Genomic DNA, 23,284 nt, shown 5'->3' with positions numbered 1-23,284 from the left:
TATGTTGTACAATAATATTAACAAAATTATCCAACATATTGCATGAATCCCGTAATTGAGCTAAAATTTAATTTCCTCAACATCACTCAACTTGTATCAGTTTTACAGCTAATATTTTAACATCCTGTATAAATTACTATATATCATGCTAATGAAAAATGAATCAAATTTTAATGTGTAAAATTATTTTAATATATAATCATGGATCTGATATCAGCATCGACAAAAAACTTTATGGTGTGAACTTTTTCAGAGTTCATAAATTTTTATTTAATATATCTAGCACTATAGTTAGATAAATTTAATGCCTGATGTGCTATATAATCGTGAAAATAAATTGGATATTTAAAAAAAAAATGCTCACAATTTTTCGACATAGACTGTCAATTATTTGTTATTATAAAAGACTCTAATATTTATGATATTAGCACTGCCTGGTGGCAGCATTATTAAATAGATAAAGTTTGTTTTTTTCAAAACCGTAAATTGTGGATAATTTTTAAACAGGTGGTTATAATTTGCTATATTAGATAAAATATCATATTTATTGACACAAATCACTGTATGGATGTGAATTTAGGATAATAGAGATTTATTTTGAGGTGAAAATTATGGAGATTAACAGTTTTTTTTGATGCTGTAGATGCTTTAGGGTATTTTGGATCATTAGACTTGATATTGAGTATGAATTGAATTAATTTTGAATTATTATTGGTGTAAATTGAATATTTGCTTACTAATGCTATGGAATTAGGTATGGAAGTCATGAATTAAATTGAATTTTACTATGTAGGTGTAGGTGTAGGCTTGAGTACAAATCAGTGAGCTTGACGAACACTCACTTGTTAAGTTGTGATTAATCCTGATGCGGATTTAATACGAAGCTCTAGATTTTGCAGATCAGAATACCTAGAGCAATCCATGGATTTTGTCAAATGATCCAGTTTTCGTTCCGTTCTTTGATTGCCATTACGTGGTACCTTCAGGTCCGTTTAATCCGAGGTTCTATCAATATTCTTGGATTTGTATAAAATTGTAGACAAAAAACGCAGACCTTGCAGCTTTAGAGAAACTAAAAGTACAGTCTATAACTGCCTGCTTGCTCATCTAAATTGCAGGAAACGCAGATTAGCGGTTCTTAGTCAAACTCTATCTCTACAATATTCCAATATTTAGGTAATCTAGTAACTTTTGTTCCTCTGCATCCCACTAATCTGCCAGTTTCTGACCTCTTCCTCAATCCATCGTATCTCAGACCTCGAATTAAAACCTGATCTCGTTACGTCTATCTAATGCCACCTCCAAATTAACCTTTAAATCTTCCAAATAAATTAAAGTCTTATTTCAACGTCAATTAACGCAAAAACACCCAAAAAAACTTCTTAAAAATTCTTCCTTAAACTTTTTTCGACATTTCGTCAGATTAAAAACTTCTTAATTAGGAAATCTCTTTTAGAAACGAGAGCGATGAATGAAGACAAAAATTTGTCTTGACAATAAGGAACTACACAACAGATGTTTTCATTAAGAATTTAAATTGAAATTTTATTTAATAGCTGAAGTGTGTTGGCTTTAAAAGCTGTGAATGTAAATTAGAGAATTGATTGGATGTGGCTTGAAGTTATGGGAATAATGATGGATATTTAAGAGAGTTTTGAGGCCAATTTGACTAGCTTGAGTCCGGATTTGATCGAATTTTGAGCAGATCTGGAGTAACGCTGTTCTGGAAACGGATTTTCAGCCATTTCTAAGCCATAAGCCTTCCGAGCATCCTACAGTTATAAACTAACTCATGTTCTGCATTGCAAATCAGTCAATAACTGCAAGCATCGGAACTAAAACTTTTAATTGAAAATCCGATCATTTTCCATTCAAAAAACCTTACATCCCAGAGAAATAAAGCCATCAAGTGTCTCTAAATTAATTAAAGCCAAACCAATAACTCTTATTTCAAGCTTAATTATCACTCAGTCTTCTGTAAAACCAGATGTCATTTTAGTAGGCTTTAAATCTAATTGCTAGGTTAGGCATGTAATATTATTCTCGAACATAAACATTAAAGTCGTCTCTTCCTAGTCGTCGACTGTCGCCCATGTGACAAATTTATAATTCACTTCTAATGCTAAAGGAACAATAAACTCAATATGTGCTTCATACATTCTCATACGTATCATATATCGTCTCGTTGATTTATCGTTTTAATTAATTCCTTCCACTCATTTGAGTTTGAGTTTTAGGAGATGCTTTAGAGTAGCTGTAATTATCCATAGCAAAATGAAAAACGAAGAAGAAGTACGAGGAGCTTAAGTGAGAGCATACGACCATGTTGACACATCAAAATTGCATGTTGAATGTACAGTAACAGCAATGTCGAGTGCTAACAAGCTATAAGACTGAAAATTGTGTAAATGAATGTATATGACGTGAATGTCATTTTCATTTCTCATCATACAAAACATATATATCCATTTAGTCTCATGTACAAGACATGCCATTTTTACTTCACTTATGTTACATTAAAGGCACACAAAAAAAAAGGTTGATGCTGAAAATTGAAAATATAAAAGAGAAAGTTGGAAAAATATTTTTGTATGCGGTTTTTAATTCGTTGCGGGAGGAAGTAAATTATGAGACAGTAAAGTTCACGGATGTTTGTAATAAAATTACATTAATATAGGCTTAAAAGTCCCTTTTTTGATGAGGAATTAAATTGTTTTTCTTGGGTTTTTAGGAATGTTGGAAATTTAAATTTTGTAGCTAGGGCAGTGCTGCTGAAGCTATGTTCCACGACACACTGAAGTGTCATAGCACCTTCTTCTAATTTCTAAGTAATTACTGGAATTTTACTGCTGCTAACTTGTGGGGTTTTCAATCCCGGGATTAAAAAATGTAAGCGATAGTGGACGTCGTATTAAGGACAAACTTATGAAAGACATAAGTGTGACTTTACGGCTGATTGCAATCAATTTGACGACTTTTAATCAGATTTGACTTAGTATGTCGTTTGAGCTATTGGATGCCTTCGATTCCTAATAGGTTAGTGGTTTGAGTACTTGGCTGACAATCGAGAAGTGCGAGGTTCGATTCCTGCTTGGGATGAGGTGCTTTTTGACAAGCAAAGCCCAATCCAAACCTCATTTACGACATGAAAGTCTCTAAAATTACAAAATCCATAAAACATTCCTTCCAGCAAGTTCAGCAATCACTTTGGTAACCACAATCATTTATCTTGACAAAACTTATCAACTTCAAACTTCAAAGACATCAAAAATAAGCATCAATATTTGCATTCTACACTCTTTGATCTCTTGTCTCAACTTCAATTAAAAAGTGTACACATGCACACGTACTTACTATGAATTCCTTTGTATATAAAATTTATTTCATTGTAAAACTGAACACAAAAAAAAGTGTGAAAAAGTTGGAACTTGCTCTTTTAGCTGCTCTGAAGTTGAAAAACATTTTACATTTTCTCCGTAGGGAATTTACGTATGTGGAAAAAGTAATGATGTTGATGTTGGGGATGATGATAATGCTGATGATAAAGAATTTCTTTGTAAGGAATGTGTGAGCAACACATATTTACATAATATGACTGAATGGAAATGAGATGATGAATATGAAATATTTCTGTTGTTAAAGCAGCATGTTAGGCATGTGAATTGAATTTTTGGAATGGAAGTTTTTTGAGTTGAAAGTTTTTTGAGCAATTTTGTCGAATATTTTATGGGAAATTTGAAGGAATTTTGAAGTTTTAGAACAGTTTGGAAGATTTTTAATGACTTAGGTGAGGAACTAGTTGCAGTAAGAACGTTACCGGACTGGTATACATTATGTATAATCAGACTGTCTAGTTGACTGATCTGTGGATAATTTTCAAGCGTGTGACGGTCGGTGCTTATTTGCTTATTTACACTGATTTCTCGGGTAAACCTTAGGATATACTCTGATACAGTATTATCGAACTTTTTTGTGTCACGGCACAGCTTTGTTGTCGTTTGTGTTGGATCGTCGTGGTTACTTCATTCCATATTACCTTATGTTGCTTTCTTTGTACCAGCTATTTTCGGCCAACGGTGTCATCACCCAGATTTCTGATACCCCAATCCCATCCATATACCTCGACCGATAAGGTACAAAACATACACAGATTGCGGCATAAAGTTTACCCATCACTAATGTAATGGATAGACAACGTTAATAAAATAATAAATATAAACACAACACAGTTATTACATGGGACTGTCCACAAGGTTAATAAAGTCATTCATATAAAGAATGTCTGTCAAGTGATGAGATTAACCAACCCTTCGTACTTATTTTTATCATTTTCACTCTCTGATGACTGCGGATGAGTAATTTAGTAATAATGTCCACAGCATTTACTTTATTTACGAGGTTTTTCACCATGGTTGACTGTTTGGGTCATCAGTTTCATTAATATCAGTTACATTACGTTAAATCCACCGACTATGACATAAAAATGGACGAATTTTATCTCGTCCGTGTTGTCAAAATGTGTTACAATGTCAGGCTTCCTTGAAATATGATAAAAATGAATGTATAGTCACAGAAAAAGTTTATTCTGGATATAAACGAGGCACAACATTGTGCCAGATTCATTTTTACGACTCAAAAATGAAAAAGTAAGCAACAAATGTGGAATAAAGTTTTAAAAAAAGTTTTGGTTCTTTATATGCTCAATTTATTGTGTTTATGTTTCATAAATGTTTTATGTAAATTAAGCACATTTATAGTTTCTGTTAACTTGTCACAAAACTTTATAGTTCGATGGGGATATACAATTAGATGATAAAGTCTCTTTTGTGCTTTCTGATTTCGGAATTGGACACAAAAAAAGTTCTTTTTTAACGACTTTCTCATAACTTTTAGACAAATTTTGTTGAATTTAATTTGAATAATTTAATTTGTAAGCTTGGCTATGAAATGATTAAGTGATGAGGGGAGTTTGGGCAGAGTTTTACTGGTATTTAAATATTTTATTGTGTTGTTGACTTAATTAAGGATTTTATGTATATTTGTATGTGCTTGGAAATTACTTATTGGACTGTGCAGCTACTATGAACGCTCTAATGCAGTGATGGGGAACCTGTGTGCTGCACCACGTTAATGGAAAATGTCATGAACCGTTTGCCGAGTGCGAATTAGTTCGAGACTTACTACAAACTAGTATTTAGACCGTGGAACCAAATTTCACAGAATCAGGCTTGTATTCGATGCCATAGATGCCTAAATACACTACATATGCTAGTGTTTTTCAAACTGGATGACCATTTTTTTGAAAATCCCATGAATTGGCCTTTCATTGCCTATTAAAGCATAGCTTGAGGTATTTTGCTCTTCAGCATCGAAAATTCGAATAAATTCATCCAAAATTTGATTCAACTTCTACTTTTACAGTTTCAAAACTGCATCCTTACAACCTTTCATTTTCCTCACAATCCAAAATTCCACTTCCTTTATTAAATACATTGTTTGACACTCCATTACAATTTCCATACAATTTCGAGGCGATATGTCACTCGCAATCCTCCAACAATACAAAAATTTCATCCATTTCATCCATATCGAAACCTTAACAAGATATTTAATGGAAGTGTCAGAGAGCATATTCATGAAATAAAGGAAGAATATGTTTGAATTTTTACAGCATCACAAATATGTAGATTAAGCATGACATTTACCTGGTCAAATGTCACCGATCGTTGCTATTCTCGATAGTATAGTAGATGAACATATCCAATGGCATTCTCTTGATTCGTGTGGAATTTTCATTTAGTGTCCCGAGTGGCACAGAGTGGGATGGGTCGATGTTTTGGGGATTTAGGATGGGTTTTGAGATATTGGACTTGAAAAATCAGGGAAAATTGAAGAATTTTGATCAAAATAGGAGAACTGCATCCAACAAGTCTCTCTTCTTGCTCAGGCAACGTCATTGATCGTGACTTGTGGAACTAACCACGACAGATCATGTTAATATGAAACTACACATAGAGTCGACTCAATGCAGCCTGTCTCACTCGGTTCTGATGACCTGCCATGAGCACTTTCTATGACTATAGTAAAAATAAAGCTTTTATCGTAGATGACACTCGATATTTTTAATTACATGACGATGGCCTTACGTAAAAAACATTTTTATTTGCATTTTTATCCTTTTGAAGAATCTATCGGACTATTAAGTGGATTGTGTGTGCTCAGTAATTAAATTTTCAAGATTATCTCATCGATAGCTGAAATTGACAGTAAATTTAAATTACTGATGCTGTTTTTCTGCGTTGTTAAGTGCAATTTACGATTTTTCTGGGCTGTGGAGCTGTGGATTAATTAATGGAGCATACTTATGTGGTTATAGAGTTGGGAACACAGCAATGACGTTCAATATTGAAGACAGAATATGGTTTGAGACTGTGAGTAGCTTTGTTAGGTCCTGGGACAAGTCAGTCAATGTATGGAGTTGCTAAGACAAATAGACGTCATTCATGGATGATCCCCAAAATCAATTTACTGACCAAAATCCAAATTTCATATAAAATATAATTAATTTCCGTCGCGTCCATAAACTTCAACATTATAAAGCTTTTTAATTTTTCCCAAAAAATTGAACAGCCACAAATGCCACCAGCATCGATATGGCAGATGCAAATATGCCACGAGTTTGTTACCATTCGCATCATAATTTAATTGCCATCTCAACAGACACAAAACGCCACGGGATCTTCATAAAACCTGTGAATTTGGTTTTGACATTCGCCATTTTTTCATGGATCGAATTGAGTCATCTGCATGTGATTACGGTTGAGATTATTGTTGTTATGGCGAATTTTGAGAGAATAAAAAAATCATTTGCGTCATTTACTTCAAAATGTGACAGAAGCAGATTAATGTAGTGCTAGGGGGAACTTTTTAATTAAGTATACGCTGTTGCTGGGTTAGTTTGTGGTTGGGTGAGTTATGGAAGTTGAGGATTTATAAGAATTGGTGGTGAATTTGAAGTTTATATCCCGACAGGCACTAAGTAGTATTTAAAGCAATGCTATGCAGTCGTTGGGTTGGCAAAACGCCTGAATGTCATGACGGTGCACTGATGGAACCAAATCGGTTGTTTTTAGGTCAGCAGTCGGGAATTGATGCAGAATGTCGCAGGGATTTGCATATAGATACTTCGCAGACATTACAGATCATCTGTGATCCGTGGTCTCTCTCAGTTGGCGTCTATAACTCTATCATAAGCTCTCCGTACTAGATTTAAGTCACCTTTAATCCACAATTCCCTCCACTTCAATCCACTCATGTCAAGTCCTCCATTGGAATCGAATAAAAAATATTTTTAACAAATCCTGCCAATTTACATTCAAATAAAATTATTTATGGCATTTTCTACCTTGAATACAATCCAAGCATTTATTATATGTAGTACAACCATGAATATATTCAATGCACATATATAAATTGAAGTGTCCGGTCCATAAAGTGCATAAACATATTTGACAAACACTATTATGGTCAATGGGATTTTATGGATACCATTATGATGGCATGTCTGTTGACCTGAATGACTTGTTAATGCTGAACGTAAACTTTGAATGTGTGTGGTCATTGAAAAATTGTATTATATGTGCAATATACTTGAATATTCTGGTCATTGATGATACAATGAGGAATTGGCTTATGAAATTGTTTGCATTTAATATTAGTTTTGAGATACTTGAAGGGTTATTAAGAATGCTTGGGGATGGATTTTGCTTTGTTGGATGGAATGGAATGTTGTGATCTTGACATGGTTTTCTGTGTTTCTTCAGCTGGTATAGCTAGGTTAAGGGCTCAGTTCAATAGTTTAATTATTCGAAATCCGACACCAGGGCTGCGAGATTCTGGTATATTGCTGGATTTAAATCTATTTGGCACCAAATTTAAGTAACATCATCCTGATCCGGGAATTAGCTGATTTGTGCAGTTTGGGAGCTTAAAAGCTGGTCTCAGAAGGCGAATTCGACACGAATTCGCTTCAGTTGTTCAAATACCGATTGAAATTTGTATGAAATTACATACTTCACAAGACAAAACAGAAAAGTCTTCAAGTGCATTTGAATCGATTTTTAGCTAACTAGAGCGAATTCAAGTCGACATCGACCTCTCAGTTCTTTGTCTTTCAGTCTTAATATTCATAATTTTCAGACCAAATGTGATTACTATTGCAGTCTTCCTAATATTCTAATTAATGAGCCCCCATCCTCCTCCCTCACTTCAATACTAAATTATTCCTCCAATATCACCAACACAACAACATCATCACAAGAGCAACAACCACATAAATTCAGTAACTAATTCTATAATGCTCATTTTTATGATTCCAAGTAAGCATGTTGCTCTTCTTAATCACAAAATATATTTGATATTAATGCTAATTTCTTTCTCATTCTCTTCATGTCTTCTTCCATATCCACATATCATTTTATGCTATATCGTCATCTTATATGATAAGATAAAGCATATAAAGGCAAGACAAATTTTATTTAAATAAGAAGATGCTGAACAAGACAAGTTAATTTTCATGCATAATATTTCTTTAGGGATATAAGAATGAGTTGAACATCCTCGAGAAAATTTTAACATGAATTAAATGGAAACAAAAGGAACATAGAATGTACAGGATTCTAAGGAGAATACATAAGTGCACTTTCATGATATCTGTACATTCTCATGATAATAATCACAATGTTCATTGTATTAAATATTCATGCATAGTATTTGTGGTCGATCCTTAATTGTTATTATAACACACTATTATGTGTGATGCCACAGCTATAGATGTAACATGAGCTTAATGCCGTCCTTCCTTCCTGTCTTTATACCTTCTTTTCTTCTACGTCTAGTATCGTACGACGACATGCAATAGCTTATAAAAATAGAAGTCATTTAATTCAATCTACGTGTACATGTTAGGCAGATGACCTAAGACAACATTAATGTCACAGTTTTTTTTTTGTGTGTGTAGACAAGATTTTATGGAGTGGAAGGAAATCGAGCACGAGTTTTGTCGGTCTGGGTTCTTCTTGTTTTTTGGGGATTGATGGTTTGTTTGAGATGGGAAATTGGACATTGAGAATGTGTGATAGATTGGAATTGAGTGATTTGGTGTTAGGGTAATGTAGTATGTGCGAATTATTGTCATATTGACAGCTCCATGTGTCATGGCTTGATAGATTGGTATCTGGTGGACATCAAAGGAGAATTGCAGATCGACTATCTAAGTCCTCGGCCACAAATGCGACAGAGTGACAGATTTACCTACACATGGCTCGAAACCCCAGATGGGGCTCTCTACTCCGACACTTTAAGTCAGTGGTCGTTAACCTGTGTGTCGCGACACACTAATGTGCTGCCAAATTCCATGAACAACCGTATACCATGCCTTGTTGCGCTTAAGTAGCCTACTAGACACAACCTCTAACCTTACTTACCATATTTCCACCAAGTCAATGTTCATTGTGAATTGTTTAATACCCATGTACATGCTTATGAATGTAATACAAGCAGCACACTTACAATATAAGTAATAAGTGATCATCATGGGATGGAGGGGGGCAAAGGATAATATTCTCATCCATTATTCTATGCTTATTACAGTTGTTAACTTGACTCTCTTGTTCCTCCTCCTTATGGATTATGTTAGTGCCTGCCTATTCAACTTCGTGTAATTCATCCATTAACATTACATGAGGAATAACATGGATATTTAATTTATGCATCAATAATTCGATGTAAAGTACAAATTTATCCCAAATGAAAACATTTCATGTCCAATTGGAGTCATGTCAAGTTTCTTCTTTATATTTTTTTGAGTACGGATACAGACACAATGAGTTTATCTTTTATACATTTGGGCAATTTTTCAATTTATATCATTTCGTCTACTTTGACACATAAGCAGCAACAAAAAAGGGTTCAACAAAATAAAATAGATAAGCTCTACGAGAAGAGCTTTCGCTCTATAAATCTTTTGGACTGGCAAATTAATCTTTCCATTTTGAAGAACTTTTGAAAAACTTTTTTTTAAATGTGTGTTTTTGCTACAAATATTAAGACTTGTTTTTATCCCTAACTACTGGAGCTTCTGGCTTGGCTTAAAACATAAGGAAAAGTTTGATGAAGAAATTTCAGTCAAATAAATCTTTTAATGATATAGACAATAGTTTAAGCTCTAATACATAAATTGAAAATCCCACTGGATTTACTTTTGAGAGATTTTCTAGCTGTCCTATGGATTTTTATGGTTTATGGGAGCTTTTTTGGGTAGTCGGAGGGATAAATATTGATTTTTTTAGTTTAAGATGTGCTTGAAGAGCTGCATGACAGTCTTGTTGGGTTGTTATTGGCCGTATTTGATGTCAATAACAATTATTTAAGCTTCAAACTTTAATAGACTATATCCTGACTCTGGGATTGATACTTTATTCATAATCAATACTTCTAAAAAGGACATAATGTAAAAATGGTAAAAATCTGACTCCGAGTCAGGCATATTCAACAGATATGGCTCTAATTCAGCCAAATTCACATGATCTGTCTGCAATTTAGCCATATTCATCTTGTCTGACTCCAATTCAGTCACATGCACCTTAGATGGAAACAATTAAACCATATTCTTATGAATATTATCAACATTTTATGAATATTCCATTGTAGATTTCACACCTAGCTCCTCTCTTTCCTCAATTATTGATGGAATCTCAATATTATCACCCTCTAATAACATTATTGCAATCAATTAAACTTCATTTGACTATAAATATTTATCAACCCTCATAAAAATCTACAAAAATCACTTAAAATCAAAAATAATTGATACGCAATTTTTCTAATCATGATTCCATAAATGTGACTTCCATAAAACACAATCCTTATTACACAATAAAATAACTGCCAATAAAAAATAAATGGAAAATTTTTTTCCTCCATCTCAATCTGATTGGAAAAAAAAGTACAAAATGTCAAATATGTATGCTTAACAAAAATATCGTTTTGAAATGTACCCCAAAAGGCAAGCATGTGGGAAAATTTTTGTGTAACATTCATATTATTTTTGTGAGATAATAATATGCCGCATTGATTTTAAAAAAAATTGACATACAATCAGTTTATGTTGGAATATTCAAATGAAGGAAGGGGAGATCGAGGTTTGAAAAATTTTGTGGAAAAAGGCTTGAAATTCCGAAGAATTCTTGGAAGGAGGCTGTTGATTGAGGGAGTATTGTTCTTGGCATTGGTTATGCGGAAGCCATCGATAGAGTTAGCTTTAGGTGCTATCTGAGGGAGGCCATGGATCATAATTGAACTGTACAACTGATTTGATCCAATTGTTTCCATTTTAACCAAGTCTTAGTCCAAATTTTTGAGTTTAGGTGGCTCAGTTGCATAGTTCTGTCGTTTTTGAGAACTTGAACATCGTATACCAACTCAATAATCATGGGTTCGAATCTTGACACGCGAAATACTTCACTAGTCCTTTTTCATTCACTGGAAATGCGGCTCACAGCTTCCGTTTGTATTCTACAGGCAGTAATGTCGTTAATGGATGGTTTGAATATCAAATCATCTTAAATCGACGACAAACCAACTCATACTAACTTCAAATCAAGTCAATTGGCAAAAATGTGCCAAATCAGCTCGACTAGACGAGACCTAAAGCTCCAGATTGCTGTTATTCACCACTCATTCCATATTTCCCAACATTTTTCAAACTCAATTCCCCCCAAAAAAAGCAACATTATCATTATTTTTTCAATTTCATTTTCAATTCAAAAACGGCTTCATTACATTCATATCCAAAATGTTTGTTGGCATGCGAACATAAAGAAAATAATAAGAAGACATTAAACCCTTTTTTTTCTGTGCCTACCTTCCACTTCTTATATTTTTTTACGGCCAAAACTCTACATATAAAGTTCAATCCAATAACTGATTCAAAATGCCATAACCCCTACTCAATTATTGTTTGCTATTTGATATATATTTTTATGTTATACAGAGGCTGTATATTTTTATGTAGCCAGGATAAGAATTAAGATTTTGATAATGTCGAGATTTTTTTTGTGCCTTTATCTTGTTGCCCACATTTCTCCTCTCGACCGAAATGAAACATAAGCTGATGGTCGAAATAGGACATGGAAATGGAAGTAAAATATATATCATGACCATTAAAATCAGCTAAAGTATCTTTTCAAGCATACAGCATTTCCTCTACCTGAAAATAAATATTATTATATGATATTTTTTTTGTATACATTTAAACCAAAAATTTGTGGATGCCGTAGAGGATAGCTTGAGGCGAATAAGACAAATCTATGGCATACATCCTCCTTTTTTAACGGAAAAAAAGGATCATCTATAACCCTTAGCATTTATTATTGCCATACAAGTGTCCATAAAACTATCGCATTCAGACTTATGGTCGGTGCATGATGGCATAAAGGATAACTGGATAGGGAAAGAGTTTTTTTTATGGTAGAAATATTGCTGATGAGCATCATTCACCCAGAAAATTAAATTATCTTCTTGTTCTTGGTCGTTATGTATTTTTTATTCCTCTTGTTTCACTTACTTCTAGATGTTTTGCTATTTTTGCTGTTATTTTCGGTTCCCTTGGGGAAATTTTGTCTGGATGAGGGTTTAAATAGGTTAAATGTGCTTTGGTTATGTTTAAATGGACGGAATGAGTTACTAATGAGAGGCTGGTGACCGTTCTGGAATGGATTTTTATTTGTTTTAGGCAATGGCATGGATACTTCGTATGTATACCCTTGGGTGCTCTTTAGTTATCCACTGAGATTTGTTATTATTTGATCTCTTGTTGCTCTTTGGCCTATTAGTAGATATTAGCTAATTTTGAAGAATTTTAGGATCAATAAAGCTCATGATGGTGAATCGTTCCAAAATTCGGCACCTGGCTGACGGAACTTACATTGACCAATCCGTAATAAACTCTAAAAGTTGAATTTTGTCAAGAACTACAAGCCTGCATTTTAGACACCTGCCTGCAATTTTTGACTTAACCTTATAGCTTGTCCAATGCTGCAGTCCTGCGTTTTTTGTCTGCAGGCCAAAATTTTGAGGTGAACCCTATCCTCCAAACCACTAAGATCCGTAATCTATCATTTTAACCACCAAATCCTGACAAAATAACCCCAATGACTAACACATACTCAAAAAAGCCGTCAAAAATCCCATGCAAATGCGGTGAGAAGTTTTTCAATGTTCTACAAAATGATTTAGAAGCTTCATAGGGCTTTTTTCCATCTACACTGCACACATAGCATACATATTTTTTATGGATGCCTAACTAAGTGCTATTGTAAGCTGAATGAATATATGTTGTGTCGATGCTTGAACATTTTTTTCTTCTCGTTCCTACATCATAATAAAACGTGTATGAATGGTTATATACACTTCAAAAATTGAAATACTATGGCGGCACACACCCGAAATCTTCCTCTATTCATGCCTGTCTTATGTAAAATTGTAAAATAGTTTTATGACTCCTGCAGGCATTTTCATCTTCAGAAAAGGCATGGATTCTAATAAAAATGGATGGAAAGTAGTAATGCTGTGCTGGAAAAATGTCTGGGTTATGACGGTTCTGAATAGTATAATGAATGTAAATAAGTACGACTGGAATGGAACATGTCACATGAATAAAAATAATGGAATAAGTTCATGTCAGAGAATCTGCATTAAGAATCCGAATTTTGGACACAAAATTTAATGTTTTTATGAGCATTTCAATGACTTTTCTGCAGCATGTAGGAATGGACAATGAAAAATTATGGAAATTAACTATGGAATTAAAATTATGGACTTAGATTTGAGTGTCTTGGACATTCCATTTAATCTTTATTGGAGAATCATGGATGAAAATTGAAAATACTGTTAATTGGATGATTATTGAGTGATTTAATGCTGTCTTTGAGCTGTTGATGAACTTTAACAATCATGGTCCAAGTGGCAGTCATTTGGATGACCATACAGAAGTCATGGTTCAAGGCTTCCTTTGCATCACTCAGGCTACACCAAAAACTTTCAAAGATAATGCAGATGAAGCCATTAAAGCGACGATTATTAAATATTTCTAGCTTAAATTCTCAAATAATATCCACGTGCGCAGTAATTTTTCCATAGAAACCATAAAATAAATTTTATTTGCACATCCAGCACACGACAAAGTTTGTGTTCATAAATCTTGATGCTAAGCAATATGAAATTAAGCATTACAACCACCATAAATTGCCTAAAAATTAGAGCAATGAAAATTATAGAGGAATTGACAAGAAATTTCCTTGAAGCAGCTGGCGCCTTATCTAAATTGGATGTATTATAATGGTATTTGTGGTCATAGAAATGGAGATTAATTTGTTCATTTTATGGATTTTTGAGGATAGTTAGAATTTGTACTGTAATTTTGGAGTCAATGTCGTTACTATTCCGTTTTGACAATCTAGAGTGGGCACTGCGGTGACTAAAACAGGCATGTTAGTAAGTTCATTTCATGAGTTATGTATCCAACCCGGAAGGGGTTAGTATTAGCAGAAAATCGAGTCCCTGACGACTTGAGTGATTCTGATTCTAGGCCAGGTCTGAGTCAAGTCAAGACTGCCAAATGAAAGCAGCTTCTATTTGGTGTTTGGGAAAGCACACGTGGGGAGCCTTTAAACCTCCACAGTAGAGCCTCCTTCATTTATAGGGTTTCTGAAAAACGGCATTTCTAAAAAACGGCCGTTTCCGTTTTTTTCTGAAAAACGGCCGTTAACGGGTCCGTTTTTTTAATGAAAGGGAAACAATACGTTGCATTCAAATTGAAGTCCTTTTTGATTTGCCAAGATATATAAACGAAAAATTTACTTCTAAAAGTCAAAGTTGTCAGATAGGTGCCTGTGGGTAGGTGCCTAACTGTATCATGGTAGCTTTTGACTTTGTCTAGGCATTACCTATGGAAAGGCAAACAAATTTGCCTACTTGTAGGCTTACCTAGCCAAAGGCAAAATCTAGACAAAGGCACTGCCTAGCTAAAGGCAATAGTTTTTGCCTTTGCCTAGGCGCTGCCTATAATAGGCATGCCTGTGGCTAGGCAAACCTAGCATAGATTTGAGTAGGTGCGTAATTTTTTCTCATTTTTACTAAAAACACTAGGCACCTACCTAAATCTACGCTAGGTTTGCCTAGCCCCAGGCATGCCTATTATAGGCAGCGCCTAGGCAAAGGCAAAAACTATTGCCTTTAGCTAGGCAGTGCCTTTGTCTAGATTTTGCCTTTGGCTAGGTAAGCCTACAAGTAGGCAAATTTGTTTGCCTTTACATAGGTAATGCCTGTGATAGATTTTTGCCTTTTATAGCAAATCGATAGGTGACAACTCTGCTCTAAAAGTATACTGCAGGCCAAAAAAATTGACGAATATTAATTTTCTTAGTTTAAATTATTATTTAAAAACTTTTGTGAGTCGAAAAATTAATAAAATTTTTGAAAATTTTCCAAGTATTCAGAGAAAAATTCATATTAAAAAACGGAAAAACAGCTAGCAAAAAACGGCCGTTTTCCGTTTTTATTTTTTCGAAAAAACGGCCCGTTTTCCGTTTTCGTTAACGGCATCAGAAACCCTATTCATTTATATAGCTCGATCTACAGTCCGTCATAAACCAAACAATCCGTTCCCTACTGAAATTCCCCTGCAAAAAGCCAGAACAAATATTAACACACATCAAAAAGGAACAATGAGAAAGTTTAGTCCAGAATAATTCATATTTTACATTTCCACGTTCGCGGTATTTAAACAAAAGACGGCGGAAGTCCAAAGGACTGTATGAGTTGAAAAATAGAAAATTTTATTCACAAAAAAAAGAGTTATTCATAATTCATTAACATACAAAAATATGTGGAATAAATGAAAAATGATCATATGATATGAATATGTGTGCCTTTAACCCGAGCGACAGGAATGAAGAAGGGTCAATGATGAAGAGGAAAAGTGGTAGCCACGTTGATTGCAAATGGCAGTCATGTGGATCATATGATAGGCTTATGGATCCAATGGCAGCCGTGTGGATCAAATGGCAGCCAAATGGACCAAATGGCAACCATGTGGACCAAATGGCAGTGATATGGAACAAATTGCAGTCATGTGGATCTAATGGTAGTCTTGTGGGTCAAATAGCACCCATATACATGACTAATGGAGGCAACTTCCATTTGTTGTCAATAAAAGAGCTTAAGCAGAGCCTTAAAAGCAATTTTGTAGACCCGTCTTCACCTGTGTCACTCGGGTATGACAAACCGAAACTTTGTACCATTTTATAATTCGCGCCAGCAGAAATAAAGATATAAAATGCTATTTAATATGTGATGAATCATAATGAATATGCTTGAATGAGTGGATATGAATGAATTTAATATTTATACAGGCTCATAGGCGGAAAATGAGATGTTTTATGTACGAACGGAACATAGGAAAATATAAAATTTATTTTTTTTCTCGCACTCATTGTGCCTTCCTGTTTGCACCCGTATGAAAAAATTATCCAGCACACAAATCATCATTGTATGCCTAACTAACTATATATATTTAAATTTAATTTACAGGATCATCATGATGACATCAGACAAGAACAAAAATGGGAAATGCAGGCACTTTCAACAACAACACAAAACAGCAGTTTAAGTAGTGCGAGCAGTAGCAACAGTAATAGCAGCACAGATGACACACATGAGCATAATAATAGCATTATTATGGAACAATCATCAGGGGCGTCATCAACAGCTGTCAGTGAAACAGGGATGTTAACAGATCAACATTGTTACAGCATGGACAATTGTAGTTCAATTTCGGCTGCATCATCAATTATATCTAATGGATGTCAACAACAACAACAACAACAACAGCAGCATCTTCAACAACCGCAACAACATAACAATAACAACACAATAGCAATTAACAATAATAACTGTGATACGATAAAAAATAATAATCAGCCATTAACAGCAGCAAAAGCAACACCTCTGGATATAGGAAATGACGTAGAAGCCGTTCCAGCTGCTGTAACATTAATCGATCAACAAAATGCTCTTTTGAGAGGCGTCAATATTGGTAATGTATTGTTTTTTTATATACTTACTTGTGGATTGTTATGATGGTCGGTGCGGCTGTGGGTTTAATGAGGCTTTAATGTAGGAGTTTGGAAGTTGAAGTATATTAAGGCATTGAAGATTAAATTCGAGTTTTTGGTCAATTTTTCTATGAGATTTTTGTAATTTTCTACATCTATTGTCAGGCTGCCTTCATACTTACTGCTGAAATACATTTGATTGACTTTCCAATTAATTACCTTCAAAACCAACAACTTGGCAGCTTTACAATTTCTTTTTAAATGTCAACAATTTGTGGTATTTTTTATAGCTAGAAAAAAAAGACATTACAATAAATTTCTATTCAGTCTTTCATCACATCGTAATCAGTTTCGGTGTGTACAAAAGAAGTTGAAATTTATTTCATGCCAATACCTTTATCAGGCTCATACCCATGTCAAATAAAATTTATATTTTTCATATCAGATTGACAGAATTTATCAATATATTATTTTGTAAATGACATTTAAAAGGTACCAAAAGCGTTAATGACATTTTAGAGGTTATGAAGAAGGATTGATAATTTTGGGTGGGAATTTTTGGAGGTTTATGAAGATGTCAATGACTTCAGGCTGAAAAATTAGTCGACAATATCATCAACTCCATACAAACACCACTAAATACTGTCTAGCTTCAGCCAAAATCGAATCGACTTGTCTATCCAAAATTTGGACCGATTTTGAGCTCTGCTAGACATATCCAATAACCAAATCCTTGTCTAGATTTTTTCAAGATGAATATAGGTGTCAATTGCTTTGTATGACTTGATTAAGTCTGAAAGCTTCATTCGGCTACTTAAAAACTTAAGACTTGACTATGTAGAAGAAAAGGGACACTTTTCATACACCTTGTTCCATATGGGAATCGAACCTACGTCCCACGATTTCCGTGGCAAGACTTCTTACCACCAAGCTATCAAGGGTTGCTGAAGTGCTCGACAAAATGCTAATTTAAAGCGTTATTAAGCTCTGAAGTTAGTAAGACAAAATGAATAGATTCTAACCTTTGATGCAGCTGTGCATGGAAGCCTTTACATCTCTTCTTAATAGAATTTACCCAGAATTCACTAAAACTGACCCGAATTCAATCAGAATTGATCTAAAATGCCTCATTTCTCTGCGATTTTGTACGGACAAACTGACTCAACTTCATATGCAATTCGACTCAACTTCTAGTTCTATCAACAGCTATAGTTATCAACTTCCAGTTCCATTAACAGCCATACATAGTTGCCAATGCCAACAACTGCCAAACTCATACCAATAACCACAAAAACGACGTCCATAACTATCATCAAACTATCTAATATTCTCTCTATTTTAATTATATCCATTTCCGCCCTCAAACAGCCGGCTCAATAGGACGAAAGAGACCGCTATTGTGCAGCACAATCAACAACATAACAAATCCAACAAAACGAACAGTAATGACACTTTTAGCCCGCGCAAAAGCCGCAAATGCATTGCATGGCTTCCATCCAAACGGTCCATCAATTACCGAGTGAGTTTATGTCACAATGTTACTGACTTGATTATTGTTTTTTTGAGGAACAAATTTTATTTTTTTGGTTTTGTGTAAAAAAAATTTTTTAATTTTGTCAATTGAATAAAAAAATATTGTTTTGGAATGAAATTATGTCTTGAGGGATTGACTGGAATTCCTTTATGTCTTATTATTTTGTATCGTATATCCAATAAATCTAACAAATTGACATATTCCCATCTTAACATAATTCCTTTATTCTTTTGACATTTTTTTTACAGTAGTCTACAGCTTCTAGCGTCACCTTTGATCATACCACCCACATTGGAGCATGTATTGCACGCAAATAGTGCCATACCAACATTACAGCCATCAACGGCACACAATCCACAGTCAATCAAACAGGAAAATTTACTACAGGGTGCATAAATCAATAATGTCACCCCGCTGAACCAGCATAAGACAGACAGAAAGAAAATAATACGCACGAATGATTTGTTGGGTAGGTAGGTGGACCTGGACCTCCTCAACGATTCACATTGATACACATATTCGTAATGTAATGTTAGCTCGGTCGCTTCGGGCGTAAATTTTTACATTTTTTCTTTCCTTTTCAATTCTTTACCTTTTTTTTTGGTTGTTTCTCATAAAAATCAACATTGTGGATTAAATTTTCATCTTTTCCCTCTTTTTTTTTTTGTTCTGTCTCTGTCGTTCAAACCCCCGAGAATCTCGATGAGAGAATTACATTTACACACAGAAAGAAATTTTACTCGTTTTGATGTACGTAATCGTGTATAAGGCTTACAGAAGGAATACAGAAAAAGAGAAATTTAAGAGATGGGGTCGATTGCTTGTTATGTAACTCTTGCCATCCTTCTCACTCCTCCTTAGCAAAATTTTTACTGTTCATGGTAATGTTGTTCAAACTGTTTTGTGCCTAGACACACCTTAGAGGTAAGAATGGACCGAAAGTGCACATGGCATGGTTTATGACATTTCCAAACATTTTTTGCTGTCCAAGGACAAGCACAAGTGGTCCATCACTACACTGGTGTTCGTTTCATGCGATACACATTTTGGACAACACTGCAACACTGCTTTAAGACACAAATGTTGTCAAACACTGTTCTAGTGTTTCGCATCAATGGCACACAGTCAGGACAACGCTACACTAGTGCTTCGTGACACACAGGGTTTCCACCACTACAATAGTGCTTTGCGGTACACAGGATGTCAATCAAAGCACTAGTGCTTTGGAGCCTGCGGTATTCAGTTTAAACAAAACTGTAACAGTGCTTCGTGACACAAAGATTGTCCTCTACTGCATTAATGCTTTGAGACAAACAGGTTGGACAACACTAGCATATGACGTAACTTGCCATCCCTTTCCCCGTCCCTCCAACCCTTGTCAGCATTACGTAACAAGCAAACAGCCCCAAACGATACAAGATAACTCTTTTCTTTCCCCTCCTTTCATTTTCCATTGTAAATATGCAGACACAAGTGAAATTAAAGAGGATTTATGATTTAGAAAAAAATTCCTCCCTTTTTCAACTTTTCTTCTCTCTCTCTCTAACTCTTTTGTGTTTGTTAAAGCTAGCACGAAATTAACGATTAAGGCTGTATGCAGGCAAGCATTTTACAAAAACTGGAGAAATATAATGAAAAGAAAAAGAAAAATTTTTGGGGAATATTTTTGAGTGTGTCCTTGTTGAGGATGTTTTGTGGAGTTTTTGAGCGGACTTTTTGAAATTTTCTAAATTGCCAGACTCAAAAGGGTCAAAAAACAGCTAGAGGACAGCATTATGTCGATTTAGAGCAAATACTATACTGAATCCAGCTTGATATGGACCTGACTAGGGGTTTGTTCAGGGGTTGGATGATTGTTTGTTGAACCCCCTAGAAGGAATCGATTGACTCCAGAGGGGATTGACTCCCAAATGGTTTGACAAGCAGTCATCCAACCTTGAACTCAAACAATGTCTGGTTCTAAACCTAGCGTCGGGTTTCATTGAGGTTTTTGCTAGTTAGGATGACTTGAATGACACAAATTAGGCAAAATCAGCTTAATGAAGTTCATAAAAGCCAGAATAGCACTTGCTAAACCGAATTCGGTACTAAGTCAGCGTTACGCCAACATTGGGCTGGACATTTCATCGATTAATCATTTTGTGCTATTCGAATCCCTTTAAATGACTCAGAAACCAGAAAATGTTCAATCATTTAAAATTCAATTCCAAAAATTCCCCTAAAATTCCCACAAAACATCCGCACAGGATCAAAAAGAATAAATGCCAATTTAATGACATAAAGAACAAGAAAACAAAAAATTTATGAGCAAATTAAACAATTTTATACAAAAAAAAAAAAAACACGGCAATGAAGGTTAAACACATTTTCTACAATTTTTAAAGCTTTAAAATCGCATTGATGGAATTTTTTTTCATATTTCGTTACTAAATATATTAAGGTTGAATAACTTTGTCGAGATGATGTAATCATTTTCAATGTTATGCTTATGATAATTATGTAAAATAGTTGAAAAAAAAACTCTCAAAACAATTAAAATTATGCGAGGAAAATATTTTGACGCAGCAATTAAAACAATTTGATGATTAAAAATTTACACAAAATTTTATAATTTTCACATTTAAAATGTATAAAGTTTTTTTGGGATAAAAAAGCATTGAACCACATGGTTGTTTTGTTGTTTGTGCTACGTTGGTTTGATTTTTAAATTATGAGAATTTTCAACTTCTATGAAAATGGAGAAAAATACAGCAAATAAATTTGTGTTGTTGATATTTTTCGATCATGTCTGAAACATTTTTTACAATTTTAATGGTTCGGATAGAAATTGAGTTAATAATCGAAAGTTATGTGAAAAAATAGGTGAAATGTTTGCAATCAAAATTGCTGAATTTCGAAATTGAAGATTTTGACTTTCAAAATTGAAGATTTGGACTTTGAATTTTGAAAATTTTGAATTTTAAAATTGAAGATTTTGACTTTCAAAATTGAAGATTTTAACTTTCGAAATTGAATAAAAGCTTCTCAAAATTGAAGATTTTAAATTTCAAAATTGAATATTTCGGCTATCAAAATTGAAGATTTTGACTTTCGAAATTGAAGATTTTAACTTTCAAAATTAAAGATTTTGACTTTCGAAATTGAAGATTTTGACTTTCGAAATTGAAGATTTTGACTTTCGAAATTCAAGATTTTAACTTTCAAAATTGAAGATTTTGACTTTTGAAATTGAAGATTTTGAGTTTTGAAATTGAAGATTTTGAATTTTAAAATTGAAGATTTTGACTTTTAAAATTGAAGATTTTGACTTTTGAAATTGAAGATTTTGACTTTTAAAATTCAAGATTTAGACTTTTAAAATTGAAGATTCTGAATTTCGAAATTGAAGATTTTGACTTTTGAAATTGAAGATTTTTACTTTCGAAATTGAAGATTTTGAATTTTAAAATTGAGAATTTTGATTTTTAAAGTTGAACTTTCGAAATTTAAGTTTTTAATCTTCGAAATTAAAAATTTTGACTTTTGAATTTTGATGTGTGAATTTGATTCCTCAAAATACTCAATCTCATACCACAACTCAACCTCAGCTCCCAACAACATCATTCACATTTCTTGCAGAATTTTTAAGCATCCTCTCGATATTCTCACATTGTGTGCATCTTAAATTCAATTATGTCGTAACTACAGAAACAAAATCTTTGTCCAAGCATACAAATTGACTCTCATTGTAGACAATATTGCTGTTTTTCAAGGAGAATTACATTATAAAAAAATTCTCAATAAGCAGACAAGCAGCAAATTTGATGAAATTAAATTTCATTGTTGAATCAAATTTTCTTCTTTAAGTTTACTTCTTATCCCATAGTCAGTGGATCCGCAGTTTCTTGAATGAATGAATAGAAAAAAATCAATTTCAGCAATAACTTCTGAATGGAGCATTTCCAAGACAATATTTCCATTCCAACAATATGATTAAAGTCAAGTCATAACATGAACAGATTGAAGTCTAGGATCAAAAGTCACACAAGCTCCATTTACTTTATAATTTCATCCCATTCATCCTTCATTCAATGTAACACGTTGTGCAATACCAAAAGAAATGAGAAAATAAACCTAGTTAGGAGTGTAAAGGAGATGGAGATAGGCATAAGAGCAGCAAAAAAAAAGGGAAATACAAAACTTGTTGAATTTAAGGATGAAGCTGAATTTTCCTCAATATGAGATTGGTAAGGTTAAAGAATGGAGAATAGTAGATGAGACTATCAAAAAAGGCAGCAAGAATTATTGGATGAGAGAAAAAAGGCTCGACAACACAGATTGAATTAAATTGGGTTTACTTTATGTGAATGAGTTAGGAAGACAATGGAAATTTTTGGAGATTGAGGATGTTCTGGATGGAGTTTTTATTGATGTGAGTTGGGATTGATGAGTATTTGGGGAATAAGGGATACTATGAGATCGAGTCTTGGTCCTTTCCAGTCCTGTTCTCGAGATTAATCGACAACAACTCCTTTATAGTCTTGACCTTGGTCTCAAACTCGAAAATTCATCGAAAGACTTCAGGTAACCTTAATTG

General features: G+C 33.9%; 1 protein-coding gene across 2 annotated transcripts in view; it reads left to right on the top strand.

Moving 5' to 3' along the window:
* The window catches only part of LOC139092369 (uncharacterized), an 82,028-nt gene extending 60,485 nt beyond the window's left edge, over nt 1–21,543 (top strand). Inside the window, exons 6-8 of one of the 2 annotated variants that reach the window (XM_070642724.1) lie at nt 16,651–17,155; nt 18,543–18,693; nt 18,960–21,543. In XM_070642724.1, coding sequence (XP_070498825.1) covers nt 16,651–17,155; nt 18,543–18,693; nt 18,960–19,104 — 801 coding nt within the window. In that variant the 3' untranslated portion in view covers nt 19,105–21,543. Of the gene's footprint in view, nt 1–16,650; nt 17,156–18,542; nt 18,694–18,956 lie in introns of both variants that reach the window. The other variant, XM_070642722.1, reaches the window with a different exon arrangement.
* Nucleotides 21,544–23,284: the final 1,741 nt, after the last annotated feature.

Source organism: Chironomus tepperi, unplaced genomic scaffold (genome assembly GCF_022539635.2).
Source record: "Chironomus tepperi strain 1889 unplaced genomic scaffold, CSIRO-AGI_Ctep_v1 contig_298, whole genome shotgun sequence".
Lineage (NCBI taxonomy): Eukaryota > Metazoa > Arthropoda > Insecta > Diptera > Chironomidae > Chironomus > Chironomus tepperi.
The sequence above is the reverse complement of the archived record's forward strand: the minus strand, read 5'-3'. Positions and strand labels throughout refer to the sequence as shown.